General features: G+C 43.7%; 1 protein-coding gene across 6 annotated transcripts; it reads left to right on the plus strand.

Annotated features, from left to right (window-relative positions):
- On the plus strand, nucleotides 1–24,137 carry LOC108429569. Of its 6 annotated transcripts, XM_037539921.1 has the most exons (7): nucleotides 1–485; nucleotides 6,191–6,281; nucleotides 7,101–7,242; nucleotides 7,339–7,443; nucleotides 9,161–9,271; nucleotides 15,056–15,185; nucleotides 22,613–24,137. In XM_037539921.1, exons 6-7 carry the CDS (start codon nucleotides 15,059–15,061, stop codon nucleotides 24,064–24,066), a joined length of 1,581 nt encoding a protein of 526 aa, XP_037395818.1. In that variant the 5' UTR covers nucleotides 1–485; nucleotides 6,191–6,281; nucleotides 7,101–7,242; nucleotides 7,339–7,443; nucleotides 9,161–9,271; nucleotides 15,056–15,058; the 3' UTR covers nucleotides 24,067–24,137. The 6 variants fall into 6 exon arrangements, with proteins under 6 accessions (XP_037395818.1, XP_037395819.1, XP_017557108.1 ...); XM_037539922.1 differs by lacking the exon at nucleotides 15,056–15,185; XM_017701619.2 differs by lacking the exon at nucleotides 6,191–6,281.
- The last annotated feature ends 2,279 nt before the right edge of the window (nucleotides 24,138–26,416 follow it).

A 26,416-nucleotide genomic window follows, 5' to 3' on the forward strand; every position in this document is an offset into this window, starting at 1 on the left:
AAGACAGCCCCTTTGAGAAGAACTACAGGCTTTGGCTAGACCTATTCTGTTCAAGCAGGAAGTGTCACAGAACAAAGAAGCACAGCCGAACACATTCACTGTGGAGCTCAGACTCAATGGGCGTCTTCTGAACAACCGAGCAACCAAAGAACCATGTGCTTCAGTACATGAGAGAGAACAAGAGGAGCAAAAACACACCAGAACATCTGCTACTCCCAGGGTAACCCTAACCCTAACCCTACTCCTACTCTCAAGAAACCACTGTGTGTGAAGACAGCCCCTTTGAGAAGAACTACAGGCTTTGGCTAATTCTGTTCAAGCAGGAAGTGTCACAGCACAAAGAAGCACAGCCGAACACATTCACTGTGGAGCTCAGACTCAATGGATGTCTTCTGAACAACCGAGCAACCAAAGAACCATGTGCTTCAGTACATGAGAGAGAAGAAGAGGAGCAAAAACACACCAGAACATCTCCTACTCCTAAGGTAACCCTAACCCTAACCCTACTCCTACTCTCAAGAAACCACTGCATTCATTAGTCTTTCCAAAGCACATGCTCTGTACTATCCCTCCTCGCAGCCTTCAAACAGAAAAGTCAGAGACCACCCTTTGCTTATTATTTCAGTCCAAACAGATGTTAAGTACAAATTATTCATTTCTCAGAAGATATTAGATATAAGATTATTTCCTTGCGTAAGGAAAGGGAAAGTCAAAAGAAAAAAAGGTGAGAAAAGCAGACCAGAAATAAAATTAGTCAAACAACGAATGTGCTGGTGTTCTCCATATGTGGTGTGGAGTCAGACCTCAACGTCACTGAATGTGTTTGGGATTAGTCAGAGTGTTAGAAGCAGGAAATACCACCAGCTCCATTCCTAGACAAATACTAATATAATCATATAATAAGTAGTTTTAGAAACCTTTCAGCATTTTTAAGCATATGTTTTCTTTTGTGATACCAATAAATGCATATTGTAGTGGTCATAAATATCGTAGGGTCAGCATGTACAGACTTTCTTGTATCGAGATTACAATTTATATCATATATAACAATAAACATACAGTATTTTACAGTTTGTTTTGTAGGCTTGGTTTACTGTACCAAATATACTGGATGTATGTAGACAGTGTCCACTCACTGCCCACTCTATTAGACACTCCCACCTTGTCAGTCCACCTTGTAGATGTAGAGACGATAGCTCATCTGCTGCTGCACAGTTTGTGTTGGTCAACCTCTAGTCCTTCATCAGCTGGGTAATTTTGGTTGGCGGACTATTCTCAGTGACACAGAGATGCATCTATATATATGTATATATGTATATATATACTGACAAGGTAGGAGTGTCTAATAGAGTGGACAGTAAGTGGACACTGTCTGCACGACACACACTAACACACCACCACCACGTCAGTGTTACTGCAATGCAGAGAATGATCCACCACCCAAATAATACCTGCTGTGAGGGTCCATGAGGGTCCTGACCACTAAAGAACAGGGTAAAAGGGGCTAATGAAGTATGCAGAGAAACAGATTGTCAACACTCTGTAATTGTAGAACTACATATATAGTTCTGGTCCAACCCCAAACCATCTCATCTGGCTTTAGGTCAGGTGATTGTCATAATTTTGAAGTTATAAAATCACATATTGTAAATAATTCAAATGGTAGCATTTACAAATGCATACTGATACTGTCAAAGCAGCTGTTCTTTACATTGTATCATCGTTGTTGACCGCTTAATCCAGATAGGGTCGCAGTAGCAGTTGGGAGATTAGGTTTGTGTCAGATCAGATTTGTGTCACTTCAACCTGGTAATGTGAACGTAGCCAGAGTCACTGTCAGGTGGCAGCCTCCTTAAACACATTCCATGCAGTGGCTCCTGCTGGTCAGGTTTTCACCTGCTTCTGGACTGATTTGGAATGCCCGATGAGCAGTCTGAATGTGGTCTAAGAAGCCACGGTGGGGGCGGGGCTGAAAATGTCTGTGTAAACAAGATCCAGCACATTCATCCCTCTCATTGCAAAGTCCACGTGCTGATGGAATTTAGGGAGCACTGACCTCACGGCTGCAGTATTAAAGTCTCTAGCAACAATAAACACTCTCTCTCAGTCACATAGTTCTGTGGTTTCTTGTTGTTCCTCATTCTAGTCTATTTTTGATTCTTTGTTTCTTTGTAGTTCCTCACGTGGAAAGGCTACAATGCATTAACAACTTCTCTAAGTAACCTGGATTTGAAGTTTACTTTTTACTGTACTTATTCTTGTGCCATACTGTGAAAGTATAATAGCCCCTCCACCCAAACTGTCATGGAAGAGTATGATATCATCCTTGTGTAAACAGTTAACTGAGCTCACAGTTACACCCACATGTGGGAGGAAGGCCAGCTCTACATCTTGTGTTTTCTGACGGCATGAAATGATAATTGTGGTACTGTGCTAAGTTAAGTGGATAAATATGTGAGAGAGTGTTTCATCATAGTTTCTCCACTTTTATAAATTGGGACAATGTTATAAGTTTTAAAGGACCCATATCATGCAGAAGCATAAGAAGGGCTGCCTGGACGAGACACAATACAGGGCAGCCAATCAGAAGAGTCCATTTAAATGTTAATCTCAAAGGAAAACATAAACGAACGAAATAACCTGTTTAATTATAAGGGATGAACACACATCCTTCCTGTAGGAGGAAACCGGAGGAAACTCACAGAGACACAGGGAGAACATGCATACAGAATGGACCCTAGTTGCCATGCCAGGGAATGAAATCCAGGCCCTATACTGAAAATGGCCATGTAAAAATTAATTTCTGATATGTAAACCAACACAAATATCATATCAAGTGAACCTAAGTGAAGAAAAAAAAACACTTAAGCTGCTTATCTTTCTGGGTCACAAGGGGTGTGGTCATTTTCCAGTCCCAGCGGTCACTGGGCAGAAGGCAGGAAACACCCTGGATAGGTCACCAGTCAATTGCAGACAGTTGTGCTACCCACTGCACCACTGTGCTGCCCCTGAAGAACAAATACATTAAAATAGAAATACAAATACTGAACTTCATCACTGAATGTGTGAGAAGCAGAAAATGTCACTAACTTCTAAGACTGTTGAAAAATATCTGTGAATTTCTTTAAAAAACTGAAAGCAAGTCTTCTGAAAAGAATGAAATAAAGGCAAACAGTGGACACATTAAGCACTGTAAAAAAGATATTTTTTTAATAAAGAATAGAAAGTGAAACCTACACAAATGTCAAAGGTGGACCTCAGGGAAGAAAACAAAAACAATCAAAAATGTGGGATACAGGCCTTGTAAGATCTGTTCAGCAGTCTCTTCTTTGCCATGCACAGTTTGCAGAAATGCATGTATAGCTTTAAATTGGTATGGCAATCCGGCCAATAGAAGCATAATCGCTTCAGCATTTTGCCCATACTAAAGTGCCCAGGATCATCTGACTCCAGCACACTGGCTCCTCCCACTGTTATATAGCATCTCATTCTGCATTTACATGCTGTCCAAGCCAATGCAAAGTTCCTTAGCGGTGGGCCTGACAGCGCTGGTTCCTACTGTATCTTCCACAGCCAGCCAGTCGCTTGTCTGTCCTTACATAGCCCTTTCTCTGGGCTTTGTCTTCTTTGCTACACTATACTGCCAAAAGTATTCACTCATCCAACCAAATCATTGAATTCAGGAGTTCCAAAAAAACAAGCACCTAGGTATGGAGACTGCTTCTACAAACATTAGTGAAAGAATGGGTCTCTCTCAGGAGCTCAGTGAATTCCAGTGTGGTACCGTGACAGGATGCCACCTGGGCAACAAGTCCAGTCGTGAAATTTCCTTACTACTAAATGTTCCACAGTCAACTGTCTGTGGTTTTATAACAAAGTGGAAGTGATTGGGAATGACAGCAACTCAGACATGTTCTCTGGAGTAACGAATCATGATGGACAAGTCTGGGTTTGGCGGTTGCCAGGAGAACAATAATTGTCGGCCCCTTAGCTCCAGGGAAAGGAACTCGTAATGCTTCAGTACCAAGAGATTTTTGGACAATTTCATGCTCCCAACTTTGTGGGAACAGTTTGGGGATGGCCCCTTCCTGTTCCAACATGACTGCGCACCAGTGCACAAAGCAAGGTCCATAAAGACATTAATGAGCCAGTTTGTTGTGGAAGAACAGAGTGCTGACCTCAACCTAATAGAACACCTTTGGGATAAATTAAAGCAGAGACTGTGAGCCAGGCCTTCGCGTCCAACATCAGTCTCTGACCTCACAAATGCGCTTCTGGAAGAACGGTCAACAATTCCCATAAACACACTGGAAAGCCTTCCCAGAAGAGTTGAAGCTGGTATAGCTGCAAAGGGTGGGCCGACATCATAGTAAACGCTATGGATTAAGAATGGGATGTGTGGACGAAACCAGTCCTGCGTGTTCGTTGATGCAAAATAAATGAGACGAGTAGATCAGACTGAAGTGAAACAAACGGTTTTATTACAGAATTCTGGAGAGGTTACAAACAGAGAACAGGCATCATGTATCTCCCAAGTAAGCTCTGACCCCTTCTCATCTGACTCCCTTTTTATAGTCGCATGACCGCTCCTTCCTTACCCAAGATATCAGTAGATTCCATCAAGCCTCCAAATGTGTGTGTTAGGCCATCTCACTAATCCACATCATAAAAGTTTAAGGATGCGCTCGAGACGTGAGTGCGTCTGCAAGGTCAGCTTAAGGTATTCCCTGTGTTTACCAACTCCCCCCGTTTTCCAGACAATGGCTCTGCTTATCTGACCAGATGAACCACATGTGTGGTGTGCTAATCCCAGGGTCTACTACTATTAGCTTCGAGGTATTTCCTGTTATCTGACGTCCTTGTGTATTCCACCATTAGTCAGCACACAGCCTTATGTGCTGACTCTTAGCTCTTAGAATTGTACAATATAACCATTAGGCTTTCAATGCAAGACATAATACATCTTAAAAGAGTAATATGAACAATACTAAGGCTAATAATTCCACAGATGTCACTCAAGTTCATATGCGTGTGAAGGCAGACGAGCGAATACTTTTGGTAATATAATGAATATAATAGGGTTAGGGTTAGTATGTCAGGCCCATAGCCAGGGGGGATCGAAGGGTTCGTTCGATCCCCCCCTCGCCCCCTCCACCCCCCCGCCGCCCCCTCGCCCCCTCCCCCTCTCCCCAAAATCGGTAAGCTGCTGAGTGCAGGGCTTCTATTTCTTTACAACTCCCCTGCGTTAACAGTGCGGGACAGACAATGGTGGGTCATTTCATGTGAAATCAGTACACATTCAACCTTGATTATGTCAATTTTAATTACAAACAGATGGTTTTGATGCTGTTTGAAAGCTCTTTTCTGGCTCTACAGAGTACACAAACAACATTGAACTCAACAGTTAGCCGAGTATAAATTATGAGATATTAAAATCTGAATATAAAAAAAACTATTTTAAAATGGTCAGTATCTTTTCCACACATAGCCTGCAATGTCATGAACAACCTCTGAAATATTAGTGCCAGATTCATGCAAAAGCAGTTTTGGAGTTGCCACTAAAAAGGGCCTAACTGTTGAGTTCAGTGTTGTTTGTGTACTCTTTAGAGCCAGAAAAGAGCTTTCAAACAGCATCAAAACCATCTGTTTGTAATTTAAATGGACATAATCAAGGTTGAATGTGTAGTGCCCTACCCTCTTACTAAAAACATTCTTAGTCCATTTCTCCCTTTATATTAGTGGAAGATTCATGCAAATGCAGTTCTGGGGTTCTACATTGCCACTAAAAAGGCACACAAAGTTTGATGAAAATCTGTGTCGGTTGAGTTCCAAAGTGTCCAATTTCCCGTAAAATGACCCTAAAGGAGAGGAAAAACAGACAGACAGTGAAGGCAAGACCCAATTAAAAAATAAAGAAAAAGAAGGCGAGATACAAAAGATGGAGAGGAAAAATAGACAGACAATGAAGAAAAGCAACAGAGACAGACAGCAACAGAGATACAGAGGAGGGAGAGCAACAACAGACCTAGGTGAGCAACAGAGAGAGACAATGAAGTCCCAGCACAGTTGTAGGAAGATTTGAATAAGACGGAACACTTCAATTTATATCATTATTAATTCATGTTTAAGTTTTAATGACCATACCAATAGTGTACCTCATGAAGTAATTATTATCTATTTATGTCAACAGTAGAGAGATAGGCAATAAAGGACAGCAACGTCAGAGACAGACAATGGAGGGCAGCAACAGAGACAATGGAACAAAGTAACAGACAACTGAGGTGAGCAACAGAGACAGACAATGAAGTCACATCACATATGTAGGTAGTTTGAGTAACACTTACATTTATATCAAATTTATGTTAACAGTGGGGAGCAACAGACGAACAAATAAGGACAGCAACAACAGACTCACAACAAACTTATAATGAATAAAATATGTCTAAATTAAAAGGTTTGAAGTGTGCTCGTGTATTTAGGGGGCATTGGATTAGAGAGCCAAATGAAGTCCACTTTTGGGGGAAAAAGATCCCCCCCCATCACAATGCTGGCTACGGGCCTGTATGTAATGTAATATAATGAGAACGCTTCTCAAAATAATAACGCAGTATCTACAAATAATGATCTCAAAATAACAAGATAGTATCTAAATATAATGACTTAGTGAGGCAAATTAACGCCATAACAGTTCTCTTAAGAATGAAAAAATATGAAATGATTATTAATTAGATGAATTACATTTAGATAGCACATAGATCTTAATGGGTGGAAATGCGCTTCCATTGGGATTCCCGTTTAACAACGTGCATCTTTAAACTGGGAAGCTCGAAAAGAGTCATTTTAGTCTCCGGCTGCTTTAAAAATTCCGGACAGCGTCAGCCAGTATAAGACATACAGTGCGCATGAGAAAATGACGGGGCAGCTCTTCTTCTAGCTGAGGGGCTGCAGCAGCCCTGGACCCGCCCAGTGAACTGAACCGAGGAGTCAACTGTTACTTTCGGTTTGTATGTGAACGTAACAGCTGCAGCAGCGCTGGTTGGAGGAGAGCGTTTAGCTCAGTATGCCAGTTTCAGGTACTTAACGGTTCTTCTCCTTTACAGTCTAATTGTAGCCTGAGGACACGCTCGCCTTATTCTGGGTCTTGAGGAGGTGAACGGGCTTCTGGAGTGGCGTGTTGTTCAGAGCAATGACGCAACAGAAAAGCGTGTGAGATCCGGAGGGCGACAAGTTACGCAGATAAGTGTGAGAACCTACTTTTAGTCCAAGTCTTTGTCTCTTTATTTAGTTTGCTCGCCTGGTTTTGATGTTTTTGTAACTATATGTATACATTTGCTGTAGCCCGCTGTCTTCCAACGTACCAGCGTCTGTATCCTTGTCCGTGTCCTTATTTGACCGCGGATGGAAGGACCTATGATGATGTATGTGTCACAAACACTTGAACAGGTCTGGAAAATTACTTCTACAGCTTTATCCTTCACTTTATCCTCATGATATCCCTAATATGACAGTTTGTGAATTTATGTGACCTTATTAAGAAAACGGTGGTGTGCTTGGTTAGTGCATGAGACCAAACCAGCTCATTTTAGTGTGTAATTTGTTTCTACAGACATGTTCCAACCCATTTAACAGTTTTAATGCTTTAATAACATATCCTATATTACACATAACCCATTCTGACCCCATTGCTAGAACCAAATAATGAAATATAAGTTATGAAATTGTGTTGTGACATATGTTACATCGGGATATTAATCTTAAAATACTTACAGAAGAAATACACACATTATCTGCTCAACTAATTTGACTGATTGTATTATTTTATGTCATTACATTTTTTTGTTTTTCAATTTAAGGCATATTTTAACAAATCTAAACATAAAAATAATGTCAAATCAATTAAATTAGTAATGAAATGTAATATGAAACATTTTTTGCATATCCGTACTGAAATGACACCTTGGCTGTAGCTGAAATGCTTTACTTGGTAAAAAAAAAAAAAACAAGCAAGCAACATTTCCAGTGTCCTATGTTGACCCTATTTCAATGGAATATTATTTACTTGTAATATAAATACCAAGAACTGATACAGTCTTCAGGATGCACTCAAGATCATCAGTGGAGATGACACTGAGTTTTAGGGATGTGAAGATAGCTCGGATGAAGCCCCTGAATACCCTGATTACACTCCCAGCAATAAAGACATGGAGAGTAATGGGTTAGTTGGATCTAATGATTGACAGCAGTGAATCAAATGATTAAGATGGTGTACCTCAACTAAATATGAAGCAGAAAAATGGAACCATCCTAGGAAAAAAAAATCTTGGAGAAAGAAACCTTTTGAAATCCCTGATTGCACATTGAAAGGACAAAGTGTCACATCTCCAGACAGTACTCCATACTGTATTCCATACTCACTGGAGTACTTCAGGAAATTCATAACACCAGAAATGGTTCAGTTCAGAACAGACCTCTCTGATGCATGTGTCGTGAGGTACAAAGACCACTGGATTGTGAGGAATTGTTTCAAGCATTACATGTATATTTGGAGCATATATTTGGCTTTGACCAAATTACCAGATGAAAGAGCTGATAATGATAGTGCAAACATTATAATAATGCAAAAGTTTTCTTTCTCTTCAGCTTTTCTCACCAATGTATTAATTCTGAACATTTTTGTACTATCTACCCATTCTCTAAAATTCACTACATAAGTCTTTTTCTAATTTCCGGCAGCTACAATTGCTGTTGTGAATACCTATAATATGAGGTAGTCCTATTTATTATGTACATTTTACAAATCTGAAAAATAATTAGTCGTTAACCAGCAGTGTTGTAGAAATGCGAATAAAAAGGCAATTCTGTATTATTAGCGAAAACTCAAGCAGATTTATTTTTAAACACAGCATATATTTACCATAAATGTCCGATGTAACATATAAGTAACATTACAGAATTTTGACACTAGGTAGAATTTCAAAAAGCTGGTCTGTTCTATATCCCTCATAATTTTCCTTTTAAGGTAAACTGTGTTCTTTAAGGTCTGTGTTCTTATGGGTTAAACCTCCAGAAAATGATTAGAACTACATTTGTTTCCCAGGTTTATGTTTCAGGTACTTTGTTTCTTGCAGTAAACTAAAAATAATGTCAATTGTTTATTTAGAGATGTTAAAGACTGAGCGGGGTCAAAGGATCATGGCTAAAAGAAGTGGAGCCTTACAGCTACAGCAGGGCTGGATGGAGGAGAGCTTACAGCTCAGTATGTCAGCTTCAGGTACCAATCAGTCTGATTTGGCTTTCTATTCCTCCTCCTCTGTTCTTCTCCACTGTCTAACTGTAGCCTATAGGGCATGTTTTCTGTTTTTCAGTGTGTAATAAGAAGGTGAACAGGCTTCTGTAGAGGTGTGTTCCTCAGATGCAAAAGAAATGTGTGTGTTATCTGGAGTGAGATGGCTACATGTGTAAGAGTGAGATGGTGCTTTTAGGTCTGGTCTTTGTGTACTTATTTAGTTTATTCATTATTTATTCATTCATTCATTATTACTTATTTATGCCCCTGGGTGTGAGTGACTGTCTGTGTCTGTCTGTCTGCCCTGCGATGGACTGGCAACCTGTCCAGGGTGGATCCTGCCTTCCACCCGATGACTGCTGGGATAGGCTCCAGCAACCCCCCCCCCCCCCCCAAAGGATGGATGGATGGATGGATGGATATATATATACTGCTCAAAAAAATAAAGGGAACACTTAAACAACACAATATAACTCCAAGTAAATCAAACTTCTGTGAAATTAAACTGTCCACTTGTGCAAATGGAATAGACAACAGGTGGAAATTATTGGCAATTAGCAAGACACACTCAATAAAGGAGTGGTTCTGCAGGTGAGGACCACAGACCACTTCTCAGTACCTATGCTTTCTGGCTGATGTTTTGGTCACTTTTGAATGTTGGTTGTGCTTTCACATTTATGGTAACATGAGATGGACTCAACAACCCACACAAGTGGCTCAGGTAGTGCAGCTCATCCAGGAAGGCACATCAATGCAAGCTGTGGCAAGAAGGTTTGCTGTGTCTGTCAGCATAGTTTCCAGAGGCTGGAGGCGCTACCAGGAGACAGGCCAGTACACCAGGAGATGTGGAGGAGGCCGTAGGAGAGTAACAACCCAGCAGCAGGACCGCTACCTCCGCCTTTGTGCAAGGAGGAACAGGAGGAGCACTGCCAGAGCCCTGCAAAATGACCTCCAGCAGGCCACAAATGTGCATGTGTCTGCACAAACGGTTAGAGACCGACTCCATGAGGATGGTATGAGGGCCAGACATCCACAGATGGGGGTTGTGCTTCATGTCCTTCAGCATGAGCGTTTTGGCAGTGGGTCAGTAATGGTGTAGGGTGGCATTTCTTTGGAGGGCTGCACTCGCCAGAGGTAGCCTGACTGCCATTAGGTACCGAGATGAGATCCTCAGACCCCTTGTGAGACCATATGCTGGTGCGGTTGGCCCTGGGTTCCTCCTAATACAGGACAATGCTAGACCTCATGTGGCTAGAGTGTGTCAGCAGTTCCTGCAAGATGAAGTCATTGAAGCTATGGACTGGCCCGCCCGTTCCCCAGACCTGAATCAGATTGAGCACATCTGGGACATCATGTCTCGCTCCATCCACCAACGCCACGTTGCACCACAGACTGTCCAGGAGTTGGCGGATGCTTTAGTCCAGGTCTGGGAGGAGATCCCTCAGGAGACCATCCGCCACCTCATCAGGAGCATGCCCAGGCGTTGTAGGGAGATCATACAGGCATGTGGAGGCCACACACAATACTGAGCCTCATTTTGACTTGTTTTAAGGACATTACATCAAAGTTGGATCAGCCTGTAGTGTAGTGTAGCCTGTAGTTTTTCCACTTTAATTTTGTGTGTGACTCCAAATCCAGGCCTCCATTGGTTAATAAATTTGATTTCCATTGATGATTTTTGTGTGATTTTGTTGTCAGCACATTCAACTTATTCAATGAGAATATTTCATTCATTTAGATCTAGGATGTGTTATTTGAGTGTTCCCTTTATTTTTTTGGGCAGTGTGTATATATATATATATATATATATATATATATATATATATATATATATATATATATATAAGAGAGTGAGGGGGATAGAGAGAGTCCTATGTCTATAGCTTTAACAAGCTTTAACAGGGAATTCCATTTAAATGGTTAAGATGTATCTTTGTGAGTGTTTCTATGTAAAATGCTTTGTTTTAGAGGAAATTGCTCATTGCTCGCTGTGGTGATGATTGAAACCAGATGTCCGAAGAGTGTAATGCCTCTAAAGGTTTCCTCCTGGATAGGGGTCACCTTGTGGAAGGTCTGTCTTTGAGGTGGCCTATATATTGATGAATACTGTTTTGATGTCATATTATTGTCATTTGTGATATAGCGGCATGAGCGGCATTTGCACATAGCACTTTATTAGGAACACTGTAGTATATATATATATATATATATATATATATATATATATATATATCCATCCATCCATCCATCATCTTCCGCTTCTCCGGGGTTCGGGTCGCGGGGGCAGCATCCTGAGCAATGAAGCCCAGACCTCCCTATCCCCAGCCACTTCCACTAGCTCCCTGGGAGGGATTCCGAGGCGCTCCCAGGCCAGCTGGGCGATATAGTCACGCCAGCGTGTCCTGGGTCTTCCCCGGGGTCTCCTCCCCGGTGGACTTGCCTGTGACACCTCCCAAGGGAGGCGTCCAGGAGGCATCCTAACAAGATGCCCGAACCACCTCAACTGGCTCCTCTCGACGTGAAGAAGCAGCGGCTCTACTCCGAGTCCCTCTCGGATGACCGAACTTCTCACCCTATCTCTAAGGGAGAGTCCAGCCACCCTGCGGAGGAAACTCATTTCAGCCGCTTGTATTCGCGATCTCGTTCTTTCGGTCATTACCCAAAGCTCATGACCATAGGTGAGGGTGGGAACATAGATCGACCAGTAAATCGAGAGCCTTGCCTTATGGCTCAGCTCTTTCTTTACCACAACAGACCGGTAAAGAGCCCGCATCACTGCTGACCCAGCACCAATCCGCCTGTCAATCTCCCGCTCCCTTGTACCATCACTCGTGAACAAGACCCCGAGATACTTAAACTCCTCCACTTGAGGCAAGAGCTCATCCCCGACCCAGAGAGGGCTCTCCACCCTTTCCCGCGTGAGAACCATGGCCTCGGATTTGGAGGTACTGATCCTCATCCCGGCCGCTTCACACTCGGCTGCAAACCGATCCAGTGAAAGCTGAAGTTCACGGCCTGATGTCCCCAATAGGACCACATCATCTGCGAACAGCAGCGATGTGACCCTGAGGTCACCAAACCGGACACCCTCCATCCCCTGACTGCGCCTAGAAATTCTATCCATAAAAATTATGAATAGAATCGGTGACAAAGGGCAGCCCTGACGGAGTCCAACTCTCACTGGGAAAAAGTCTGACTTACTGCCGGCCATGCGAACCAAGCTCCTGCTTTGTTTGTACAGGGCCTGAATGGCTCGTAGCAAAGAGCCATGTACCCCGTACTCCCGAAGCACCTCCCACAGAATACCCCGGGGAACACAGTCGAATGCCTTCTCCAAATCCACAAAGCACATGTGGACTGGTTGGGCAAACTCCCATGAACCCTCGAGAATCCTGGAGAGGGTAAAGAGTTGGTCCAGTGTTCCACGACCAGGGCGGAACCCGCACTGCTCCTCCTGGATCCGAGGTTCGACTATAAGCCGGACTCTCTTCTCCAGTACCCTTGCATAGACCTTACCAGGGAGGCTGAGGAGTGTGATTCCCCTGTAGTTGGAACACACCCTCCGGTCCCCCTTTTTAAAAAGAGGCACCACCACCCCAGTCTGCCAATCAAGTGGCACCACCCCCGATGTCCACGCAATGTTGAAAAGGCGTGTCAGCCAAGACAGCCCCACAACATCCAGAGCCTTGAGGAACTCGGGACGGATCTCATCCACCCCTGCAGCCCTGCCGCCAAGGAGCTTTTTGACTACCTTAGCGACTTCGGCCTCAGTAATGGACAAGCCTATTCCTGTGTCCCCAGACTCTGCCTCCTCACTGGAGAACGTGTCGGTGGGATTGAGAAGGTCCTCAAAGTATTCCTTCCACCGCCCAATGACGTCTTCAGTCGAAGTCAGCAGCACACCATCTCCACTATATACAGTGCTAGTGGCACACTGCTTTCCCCTTCTGAGTCGCCTGACGGTTTGCCAGAATCTTTTCGGAGCCGACTTAAAGTCACTTTCCAAGGCCTCACCGAACTCTTCCCACACCCGGGTTTTTGCCTTGGCAACGACTGAAGCCGCAGATCGCTTGGCCTGTCGATACCTGTCAGCTGCCTCTGGTGTCCTACAGGCCAACCATGTCCGGTAGGACTCCTTCTTCAGCTTGACGGCATCTCTCACCTGGGGTGTCCACCACCGGGTTCGAGGATTACCGCCCCGACAGGCACCAACTACCTTGCGACCACAGCTACAGTCAGCCGCTTCAACAATGGAGGAGCGGAACATGGCCCATTCTGAGTCAATGTCCCCCACCTCCCCCGATATCTGGTCAAAGTTCTGACGGAGGTGTGAGTTGAAGATCAATCTGACAGGTTCTTCTGCCAGACGTTCCCAGCAAACCCTCACTATACGTTTGGGTTTGCCTGGTCTGACTGGCATCTTCCCCCACCACCTGATCCAACTCACCACCAGGTGGTGATCAGTTGACAGCTCAGCTCCTCTCTTTACCCGAGTGTCCAGTACACATGGCCGCAAGTCCGCTGACACGACTACAAAGTCAATCATTGAACTGCGGCCTAGGGTGTCCTGGTGCCATGTGCACTTATGGACATCCTTGTGTTCAAACATGGTGTTCGTTATGGACAAACTGTGGTTTGCACAGAAGTCCAAAAACTGAACACCACTCGGGTTCAGATCAGAGAGGCCATTCCTCCCAATCACACCCCTCCAGGTCTTACTGTCATTGCCCACGTGAGCGTTGAAGTCCCCCAGTAGGACAATCGAGTCTCCAGGAGGAGCATTTTCAAGCACCCCTTCCAAGGACTCTATGAAGGCTGGGTATTCTGAACTGCTGTTCGGTGCATAAGCGCAGACAACAGTCAGGACCCGTTCCCCAACCCGAAGGCGTAGGGAAGCTACCCTCTCGTCCACCGGGGAAAACCCCAACATACAGGCGCCGAGTCGAGGGGCTATGAGAAAGCCCACACCTGCCCGCCGCCTCTCACCATGGGCAACTCCAGAAAAGAAAAAAGTCCAGCCCCTCTCTAGGAGATTGGACCCAGAGCCCAAGCTGTGTGTTGAGGTGAGCCCGACTATATCTAGCCGGTATCTCTCGACCTCGCGCACCAACTCAGGCTCCTTCCCCGCCAGTGAGGTAACGTTCCAAGTTCCAAAAGCCAGTTTCAGCAACCGAGGATCAGAACGCCAAGGCCCACGCCTTCGGACACTGCCCGATCCACAATGCACCGCACCCCTACTACTGCCCCTCCCATCGGTGGTGGGTCGATGGGAGGGGGGACTCATGTAGCTCCTTCGGGCTGGGCCCGGCCGGGCACCATGAGTGAATGCCCGGCCACCAGACGCTCGCTGGCGAGCCCCTCCCCCAGGCCTGGCTCCAGGGTGGGGCCCCGGTAACCCTGATCCGGGCAGGGTACACGAGTCCTGCTTTGTTGTCCTCATAGGGGTGGTTATGGATCACACTTTGTCTGGCCTGTCACCTAGGACCAGTTTGCCATGGGAGACCCTACCAGGAGCTTTTGCTCCAGACAACATAGCTCCTAGGGTCCTTCAAGCACACAAACCTCTCCACCACGATAAGGTGGTGATCCATGGAGAGGTATATATATATATATATATATATATATATATATATATATATGTGTGTGTGTGTGTGTGTGTGTGTGTGTGTGTGTGTGTGTATATATATATATATATATATATATATATATGTATGTATGTATATACACGTAGGGCCTCCTTTTGCTCTCAAACCAGCCTCAATTGTTTAGGTCATGGGTTCCACAAGACATTGGAAAAATCATGCAACTCCTGGAGATTTTTGTGGTGCACTTTCATGCTGCAAATCTCGGGTTCTACCACATCCCAAAGGTGTTCTATTGGATTCAGATCTGGTGACTGGTAAGACCCCTGAAGAGCACTGAACTCATTGACATGTTCATTAAACCAGTTTAAGATGACTTGTGCTTTGTGACATGGTGCTTTATCATGCTAGAAGTAGCCATTAGTAGATTTGCAAATTGTGGCTGTGAAGGGATACAGATGGTCAGCAACAAAACGCATGTGGCATTCAAACGATGATTGATTGATATTAACAAGGCCCAAAGTGTGAAAAACATTCTCTACACCTTTGCACCACCTCCACCAGCCTGGACTGATGACACTAGGCAGGTTGAGCCCATGGATTCATGATGTTCGTACCAAATTCTGACCCTACCATCTGTGTGCCTCATCAAAAACTGAGATTCATCAGAATCTCTCAATTTCAATCTCTCAATCTCTCAATTTTCCAGTTTTTGGATTTGCAGATCCTTTTCAACCTATATTCAATTGGATACACTACAAATACAAGATATTTAATGTTCAAACGGATAAACTTTATTGGTTTTTGCAAATATTCACTCATTTTGAATTAGATGCCTGCAACACGTTCCAAAGTAGTTGGGACAGGAGCTTGTTTACCACTGTGTTACATCACCTTTCCTTTTAACAACACTCAATAAGTGTTTGGGAACTGAGGACACTAATTGTTGAAGCTTTGTAGGTGGAATTCTTTCCCATTCCTGCTTGATATACAACTTCAGTTGCTCAACAGTCCGGAGTCTCTGTTGTCGTATTTTGCGCTTCATAATGCACCACACATTTTCAGGTCTGGACTGCAGGCAGACAAGTCTAGTACCACTACAAAGCTATGCTGTTGTAACACGTGCAGAATGTGGCTTGGCATTGTCTTGCTGAAATAAGCAGGATGTCCCTGAAAAAGGAATTTGAAATGTGGACTCGTCAGAACACAGGACACTTTTCCACTTTTGCTTCAATCTCAGATGAGCTCGGGCCCAGAGAAGCCGGCGGCGTTTCTGGGTGTTGTTGATATATGGCTTTCACTTTGCACAGCAGAGTTTTAATTTGCACTTGTAGATGGCGCGACGAACTGTGTTCACTGACAATGGTTTTCTGAAGTGTTCCTGAGCTCATGTGGTAATATCCGTTACAGAATGATGTCGGTTTTTAATGCAGTGCTGCCTGAGGGATCGAAGGTCATGGGCATTCAATGTTGGTTTTCTGCCTTGCTGCTTACTTGCAGAGATTTCTCCAAATTCTCTGAATCTTTTGATGATATTATGGACTGTAGATGATGAAATACCTAAATTCCTTGCAATTGAACATTGAGAAACGTTGTTCTTAAACTGTTCTTAAACTCACTATTTGCTCACGCAATTGTTCACAAAGTGGAGAACCTCGCCCCATCCTTGCTTGTGAACAACTGAGCCTTTCAGGGATGCTCCCTTTATACCCAATCATGACACTCACCTGTTTCCAATTAACTCATTCACCTGTGGAATGTTCCAAACAGGTGTTTTTTGAGCATTCCTCAACTTTTCCAGTCTTTTGTTGCCCCTGTCCCAACTTCTTTGGTGTTGCAGGCATCAAATTCAAAATGAGTGAATATTTGGAAAAAATAATAAGGTTTATCCATTTGAACATTTAAATATCTTGTCTTTGTAGTGTATTCAATTGAATATATGTTGAAAAGGATCTGCAAATCATCGTATTCAGTTTTTATTTATGTTTTAAACAACATCACAGCTTCATTGGAATTGGGGTTGTATATATAGCTTCAGTGTCATTCTATGTCCAAAACAACATCAACAATCTGAGCAACCTTAAAGGTCCTTACTACTCATTTTCATGCTTTTCTTACTACTCATTTTCATGATACTGGCACTCAAGGATACATACATACTTACATGCGCACACATTCAAACAAATGTGAAACAGACCAATGACTGCAAAGTCATATAGGTCTCCGCACTCATCACCTTACCCCAGTAATGCTGCTTATATGTGGGGTGCTCCTCCCCTAGGATAAACCATTACTGGCCTGGGTTAAAACTGCTTCAGATATTCTAATGTATTTACAGGCAACAGTAAATATATTTGCTGTTCTTCACTTAATGTTACATTTATTTATGACATTTATATATATGTATGATTCAGTGTACACTTAAACATCATCAGGTTTTGTCATTCCCTCCTCTTCTACAGAGGATGGACTCACCAAGGTAAGTAAAGCTCAAGTGAACCCATTCAGTTCTCTTTTGCTCCACAAAGTCAAAGATAATCAGTCCTCAGGTAAGTACAGGTAGGTATATACAACCAGTCTTTATGTTGTGATGTGTAAAGGGTACCCTACATCATCCCCACCCCCCTTTAAGCTTGACACCTTCCCATTGATGAGAAAGGAAGTCAGCTGTGACATTCTGGGAGCCTTTAATATATCAGATGTCAAAATGATAGGGCTTCAATGACAGATACCAACGTGTGATCCTGGTGTTGGAATCTTTCATCCCCCTAATCCATTGCAAAGCCTTGTGATCAGTCTCTAAAACAAAGTAATTTCCCATGTCATCGATACAGGCTGCTGCGAAGTTCTCGGTGCCCCTGAGGACTTTGTCCATCAACCGCTGGAACGTTGCAGCTGCTCCATGCAATTTGAAAGGCATTGTGAGGAAATGGTATAACCCTGATGGTGTTCTAAACGCTGTGAGCTTTCTAGAGGACTCGCTAAGTGGCACCTGCCAGTACCTTTTGCACAGGTCAAGTGTGGATCACACCTTGGACTGTCCCAGCCTCTCTATGAGTTCATCTGTCCGAGGCATGGGGTAAGGATCGAAGGTTGACATGGTGTTTAACTTTGAGAAGTCAACACAGAAGCATAGGCCTCCAACCTTTTTTGGAATAAGGACGACTGGGCTGCACCATTCACTGTTCAGTGGTTCAATGATGCCCATTTTCGGCATCTCCTCTACCTCCTTCCTCAGTTCTGGAATGAGTTGTGCTGACACTCTGCAAGTGGTCTGCCGGATTGGCTCATCCTTTGTGAGTCTGATGCTGTATTGAATCACTGCTTCATCTCCGCCACCTCCAGCTCAGTCTCCTGTCTTTTAGACAGAGCCACAGTCTCCAAACCATACATCATAGCAGGATGCACTACTGTCTTGTAAACCTTCCCTTTCACTCTTGCTGCTATCCTTCTGTCACACATCAGCCCTGACATCCGTCTCCACCCACTCCATCCTGCCTGCACCCTCTTCTTCACCTCTTTTCTACACTGTCCATTGCTCTGGATTGTTAACCCAAGACATTTGAAGTCATCCACCTTTACGACCTCTACTCCTTGCATCTTCACCTTTCCACCTGCCTCCCTCTCATTCACACACATGTATTCCGTCTTATCTCTACTGACCTTCATTCCTCTCCTCTCCAGTGCAAACCTCCACCTCTCCAGATTCTCTTCCACCTGCTCTCTACTCTCTCCACAGATTACAATGTCATCTGCAAACATCATGGTCCATGGAGCTTCCTGTCTGACCTCATCTGTCAACCTGTCCATCACCATTGCAAACAAGAAGGAGCTCAAAGCTGATCCCTGATGTAACCCTACCTTCACCTTGAAACCATTTGTCACTCCAACTGCACACCTCACCACTGTCTCACTATCCTCATACATGTCCTGCACCACCCTAACATACTTTTCAGCTACACCTGACTTCCTCATACAGTACCACAGTTCCTCTCTTGGCACCCTATAATATGCCTTCTCTAGATCCACAAAGACACAATGTAGCTCCTTCTGACCTTCTCTGTACTTCTCTACCAACACTCTCAACGCAAAAATTGCATCTGTGGTACTCTTTCTGGGCATGAAACCAAACTGGTGCTCACTGATCTGAACCTCTCGCCTTAGCCTTGCTTCAACAACTCTTTCCCATACCTTCATGGTGTGGCTCATCATCTTTATACCTCTGTAGTTATTGCAGCTCTGCACATCACCCTTGTTCTTAAAAATGGGGACCACTACACTGCTTCTCCACTCATCAGGCATCCTCTCACTCTCCAGGATTTTGTTAAACAACCTGGTTAAAAAGTCCACTGCCTTCTCTCCTAAACATCTCCATACCTCCACAGGTATGTCATCTGGACCAACTACCTTTCCATTCTTCATCATTTTTAAAGCTGCCCTCACTTCCACTTTACTAATTCTCTGCACTTCCTGATCCACTATCTCTCCCCCGTTGTCCTCCTCTCTCTCATTTTCCTCATTCAATAGTTCTTCACAGTACTCCTTCCATCTACTCATCACTCTCTGTTCACTCACTAGTACATTTCCCTCTCTATCCTTTATCAGCCTAACCTGCTGTACATCCTTTCCAGCTCTATCTCTCTGTTTAGCCAAACGATACAAGTCCTTTACTCCTTCTTTACTGTCCAGCCTCTCATACAACTCATCATAGGCCTGAGCCTTTGCCTTTGCCACCATTCTTTTTGCTATGCGACTAGCCTCACAGTACTCCTGTTTACTTCCTTCATCTCTCTGGTTATCCCACTTTTTCTTAGCTGCCTTCTTCTTCTGAATACTCTCCTGGACTTCCTAATTCCACCACCAACTTTCTTTGTCTTCTTTCCTCTGACCAGACGAAACACCCAACACATTCTTGCCAGTTTCTCTCACCACCTTAGCTGTAGTTTCCCAGTCCTCAGGTAGCTCCTCACTGCCCCCAAGGGCCTGTTGCAATTTTTCCCTGAACTGCCTGCAACCATCCTCCTCCTTCAGCTTCCACCATCTAATCTTTGGCTCTGTCTTCACTCTCTTCCTCTTCTTTGTTTCTAATCTCATTCTACAGACAACCACCCTATGCTGCCTTGCTACACTTTCCCCTGGTACCACTTTACAATCTCCAATCTCCTTTAGGTGCCATCTCCTGCTAAGGATATAATCCACCTGTGTGCACCTCCCTCCACTCTTGTATGTCACCCTGTGTCCTTCCCTCTTCTGAAAATACGTGTTCACCTCAGCCATTTCCATTCTCTTTGCAAAATCTACAACCATCTGACCTTCCGCATTTCTGCCTTTCACACCATACATACCCAGCACCTCTTCATCCCCTCTGTTCCCTTCACCAACATGTCCATTGAAGTCTGCACCAATCACTAATCTCTCCTCTAAAGGGACACCATCTACCACTTCATCCATCTTACTCCAAAATTCCTCTTTCTCCTCTGACAACCACCCTGTGGTGCATATGAACTGACCACATTCAAAATTACACCATCAACCTCCAACTTCAGGCTCATGATACTGTCTGACACTCTCTTTACATCTAGAACACTTTTCCCAAGCTGTTCCTTTATGATTATCCCTACTCCATTTCTCTTCCTCTCTACACCATGATAGAACAGTTTGAATCCACCTCCAATGTTCCTGGCCTTGCTTCCTTTCCATCTGGTCTCCTGGACACACAGAATATCTACCTTCCTTCTCTCCATCATGTCTGCAAGCTCTCTGCCTTTACTAGTCATTGTCCCTATGTTCAGAGTCCCTACTCTAACCTCCACACTCCTGCCTTTCCTCCTCTCTCGCTGCCTTCTAACCTGCCTTCGTCCTCTCCTCTTTGATGGTCTTCGACCTACAGTAGTCCAATTTCCACCGGCACCCTGCTGGTCAACAGCACCGGAGGCACCTCGACCGATCCGGTATGGCAATCACATTTGTGATCCGCATGATAGTTTTGGCACAAGTTTTACGCCGGATGTCCTTCCTGACGCAACCCTCACCATTTATCCGGGTTTGGGACCGGCACCAGAAGTACACAAAGTACACCCCTAATGGCTGGTTTGCTTCTTTCACTGCTTTAAAGTCATTTATTTCCTCTGCACTCATAGGAACATAGGCTGCCCTTGCTTTTCCTTCTAGCAATGGGACTAGATGAAAAGCACAGTCTGCTCTTGGCCATCTAGCCACTAGCACACGTAGTTTGAACATTAGGAAGTAATGTTTGACATCGTCAGTGTCTTTGAGCTGCGGGAGCCTTAGCCATGCTATCAGCGGTGTCCTTACATGCTCTCCCTCTGTCTCATTTGCTGGTACCACCGGGCTGTATATCCTTGACTGCGCCGCTGTTGTTGTTGGACCCCTACGGACTTCTTCCTGCAGTAGCCCGAACTGGTGCTGCAGCGATCACCACCTCAGGTCCTGCCTCCTCTCTTCTCTCTGTTGCTCTTCATCCTTTCGCTGCTGAGCATCAATGAAGCCTTGAAGCATTTGCCACAGGTTAGCAATCTTGGATGCACTCTCTGTGGGTCTTTGTGCTGAGGACAGCTCACATTCCTCTTCGCTGTTGTTTGTGTGTTCTCTTTGGGTGGTTGGGGGTTTCTTGGGAGCCATCGTCTCCTCGTGGTGGAGTGCTCCTCGTGCTGTTACTGTTCATCTCGCCACCACAGTGCGTATTGCTCCGCCTTGGAATCTCTTGTTTTTGCTGAAGGTTGTTGAACTACTGCCACTGTTGTGCATGGCTTTGCACCACTGTTACCATTTGTGAAGAAGCGTATTTACATGTGCACCCATTCAAACGAAAAACAAAAACGAAAATAGTCTATACAACTATGAAACAGATCCATGACTGCAAAGTCATATAGGTCTCCGCACTCATCACCTCCAGTCATCCACTGTAAAGGGTACCTTACATCATCAACAGAGAGTGTGATAGCAAGCGGTCCACGTTAAATGTAAAAAAAAAGCTAATACATTAGCTACCTCCTCTTAACATCAAGGTGTTCCGTGATTCCTCACAAATCTAACCTACTTTGCAGGTGTGATGCAAAGTAAGGCACAAAAGAAATTTCTTCACCATGTCCGGTAATATGATCATGCTGGCACAAAGTCAGCTTGTATGAACTCTGTCTCAAGAGCAGAGTCCAGCTGTTAGCTAGGTTAGGGCAGTATTTAGGTTAGGGCAGTATTCTCAAACCCATCCTGGAGAGCTACCTTCCTGCAGAGTTTCTTGAATACAACACTTATTCTACTGTATATTTCTCTAGATTTTGTGTATATTCCTCTAGATTTTGTTTATATTTTCTCTAGATTTTGTATATATAATATATTTCCATTTGTTTTTTAATATTTTACTTTACTTATTTACTTTCTGTATAGTGATACCTGAGCCTCACCACACCATTTCAATGTATAAATGTCCTGACATGTTGTGCAAATGACAAATAAACTTGAAACTTGAACTGGTTATGCACTTTATGCAGTGTACGTTTACTAGGAAAGAAGCCAAGTTTGGACACCAAACAAATCTTGGCTGATCAACATGTCATTTCTCAAATAATCTTTAATGCTCCGGAAGCAATTTCAGACAAAAAAAAAAAAACTTGTATTTTGTCTGAATATGTAAAACAGCTATCAGCAATACTCTGTATTTAACTAAATAATACAATTTTTTCAACTGCCAAAGCCAAAAAAAGTTGTTTTTTTGTCTTCACAGGGCAGCACAGTTTTCCACAAAGCAAGCCAACCTTCTTTCCAAAGATTCTCCTGGTGCCTCTCATCTTGTCTGTCATCTTCATCCTTTTCTACTTAAAAAACAGTTTAACTATTACTAAGCCTTTTATAGTTTATCCTGACAGGACAGGGACACATAAGGAAATTGTTCATCAAGAAACTGCTGAAAAGCAACCTGATTCTTCTCTTGGAATTACAAGTGCTACACGAAGTGCTACACCAAGTGCTAAACCACACTTAACGGCATGTGGTGTGCAAGTTCAGAGTGGTCCAATGATTAAAGTTGTAAACCACAAAGCCTATGTGATCAGTTCTTATGTGGAGCACCGTTTAAGCAGTAAAACGATACGAACAGTTGCTATAGTGTTTCGTAGTGAACAAGTGCAATACTACTGCTTATTATGTTGCAACGGAATTAACATTTCTGCAGCTGCCCGTCTCGACATTCACTCTGACCACTTTGAATTTGACTATGGCACGGCAGATATTACTTGTCAAGTCCCCACTACATGCACAACACCAGCATATGTGGCTATTACTTCCAAAACACATGAATGGGGCAGATCTGTATGGAATATACAATCCTTCCAACCTGTTGGGAATCAACAGCCCAGGACAGAAAACTTCGCTTATGCTTTTACAGTATGTATATCTGTAATGTATGATTACATGAATGTGTTGGGGCTTGTGCAGGCCATGGAGATGTTCAAGCTGCTTGGTGTTCAGAAGGTAGCCATTTACAAGACCAGTTGTTACCCAGATACACAGAAGGTTCTGGACTACTATGTTAGGCAAGGCTTTGTGGACATCATCCCATGGACTGTGTCGTCCTACATCAAGGTGGCCAGAGGATGGAAGAAGTCTGATTCACCAGGGGAACTGGAATTCTTTGGGCAAATTGTGGCTCTCAATGACTGTGTGTATCGCTACATGTATGAGAGTCAATATGTAGCTCTACAAGATTTGGATGAGCTAATTCTTCCTTTGAAAGAAGATAACTGGACAAGACTCATTCCTCAGCTGGAGAAGATTTACCAACATCATGCAGGATTTGAGTTTGAGAATAACGTATTTCCCATTTCCCTTTCCAGTAATAAGAAACCTGAGAATACACCAGGTTTTTGGAAGCAGTTTAAAGGAGAAAACATCCTACCACATGTATACAGGATACCCAATGACCCAAATGTGTTCAACAATTTCAAAGTCATTGTGAATCCTCGGTTAGTGTTTAAAGCTACAGTACATGGCGTTTTAGATTCAGCAAGTGGTACTGTCAGGGTGGACCCCAAAATTGCCCGCATGTACCACATTAAAAGGTATCCAAGCAAAAACGTTAGAGCAAATTCCGTTATAAGGGATACACGTCTGTGGGACTATGTAGATAAGCTGATTCCTGCTGTATCTGAAGTACTTAGACAAGCACTGAATATTCAATGAAATCAACTGTATAATTAAGTGTGTATATTTACACTGCTCAAAAAAATAAAGGGAACACTTAAACAACACAATATAACTCCAAGTAAATCAAACTTCTGTGAAATCAAACTGTCCACTTAGGAAGCAACACTGATTGACAATCAATTTCACATGCTGTTGTGCAAATGGAATAGACAACAGGTGGAAATTATTGGCAATTAGCAAGACACACTCAATAAAGGAGTGGTTCTGCAGGTGGGGACCACAGACCACTTCTCAGTACCTTTCTGCTTTCTGGCTGATGTTTTGGTCACTTTTGAATGTTGGTGGTGCTTTCACACTCGTGGTAGCATGAGACGGACTCTACAACCCACACAAGTGGCTCAGGTAGTGCAGCTCATCCAGGATGGCACATCAATGCGAGCTGTGGCAAGAAGGTTTGCTGTGTCTGTCAGCGTAGTGTCCAGAGACTGGAGGCGCTACCAGGAGACAGACCAGTACACCAGGAGACGTGGAGGAAGCTGTAGGAGGGCAACAACCCAGCAGCAAGACTGCTACCTCTGCCTTTGTGCAAGAAGGAACAGAAGGAGCACTGCCAGAGCCCTGCAAAATGACCTCGAGCAGGCCACAAATGTGCATGTGTCTGCACAAACAGTTAGAAACCGACTCCATGAAGATGGTATGAGGGCCCGATGTCCACAGATAGGGGTTGTGCTCACAGCCCAACACTGTGCAGGACACTTGGCATTTGTCAGAGAACACCTGGATTGGCAAATTTGCCACTGGTGCCCTGTGCTCTTCAGATGAAAGCAGGTTCACACTGAGCACATGTGACAGACGTGACAGAGTCTGGAGACACCGTGGAGAGCAATCTGCTGCCTGCAACATCCTTCAGCATGACCGGTTTGGCAGTGGGTCAGTAATGGTGTGGGGTGGCATTTCTTTGGAGTGCCGCACAGCCCTCCATGTGCTCACCAGAGGTAGCCTGACTGCCATTAGGTACCGAGATGAGATCCTCAGACCCCTTGTGAGACCATATGCTGGTGCGGTTGGCCCTGGGTTCCTCCTAATGCAGGACAATGCTAGACCTCATGTGGCTAGAGTGTGTCAGCAGTTCCTGCAAGATGAAGTCATTGAAGCTATGGACTGGCCCGCCCATTCCCCAGACCTGAATCTGATTGAGCACATCTGGGACATCATGTCTCGCTCCATCCACCAACGCCACGTTGCACCACAGACTGTCCAGGAGTTGGCGGATGCTTTAGTCCAGGTCTGGGAGGAGATCCCTCAGGAGACCATCCGCCACCTCATCAGGAGCATGCCCAGGCGTTGTAGGGAGGTCATACAGGCACGTGGAGGCCACACACAATACTGAGCCTCATTTTGGCATTACATCAAAGTTGGATCAGCCTGTAGTGTGTTTTTCCACTTTAATTTTGTGTGTGACTCCAAATCCAGGCCTCCATTGGTTAATAAATTTGATTTCCATTGATGATTTTTGTGTGATTTTGTTGTCAGCACATTCAACTTTGTAGAGAACAAAGTATTCAATGAGAATATTTCATTCATCCAAATCTAGGATGTGTTATTTGAGTGTTCCCTTTTTTTTTTTTGAGCAGTGTGTGTGTATATGTGTGTGTGTGTATATATATATATATATATATATATATATATATATATATATATATATATAATGTATGTATAGGGCTAATTTTGTCACAGTGTTAAGAGAAGGCAGCTGTTTATTTTTGCTGGCAAACATTGATTTGGGGGGGAAAAAAAAGCTTCCCTGCATGTCTGAAAGGCGAACGCTGTTTATGCACTTATGCTGGAATGTGTTGGGAAAACTCAGGGAGTTTGTATTGCCAAGAAGCCTTTGCATTTCTTTCAGCTTATTCTGTACAATTTTTCACACTCTTCAATTCACATTTTTAAAGTGTGAGTTTAATTGCACCTTAATCTTCATATAGTAACTGCCACTACTTCCAGCTTCCAAAGCCAGTTAAGTCTTTCTAAAAGAGTGTTTGCCTTTAAGTGTTAATTTGCTGTTGGAAGAGCACTGAAAAATAATTTCAGGAACTTTTTTTCTTTACAACCGCTGTTTGTAAAGTCAAATTAAATGCTTTTGCACTTTGTAATAATCTGTCAGCAGTTCAAGATTCAATAAGTTATTAAGGCAAGAATTCTGGTTACACTTAAAAATGGATGTGTCAAACTGACAATCATTATTTCCCTGACCATTTCTCGTTATATACTAACTGCCACTGACAGCTTTTAGGACCATGCAACAATTGTTTTTTTTTTTTTACTTTATTTTTATTTTTGTATTTACAGGTGTTATTTTAAAATGCTTTTGTACATTATTATGAAC

This window comes from Pygocentrus nattereri, chromosome 7 (assembly GCF_015220715.1).
Source record: "Pygocentrus nattereri isolate fPygNat1 chromosome 7, fPygNat1.pri, whole genome shotgun sequence".
In the NCBI taxonomy this organism is placed as follows: domain Eukaryota; kingdom Metazoa; phylum Chordata; class Actinopteri; order Characiformes; family Serrasalmidae; genus Pygocentrus; species Pygocentrus nattereri.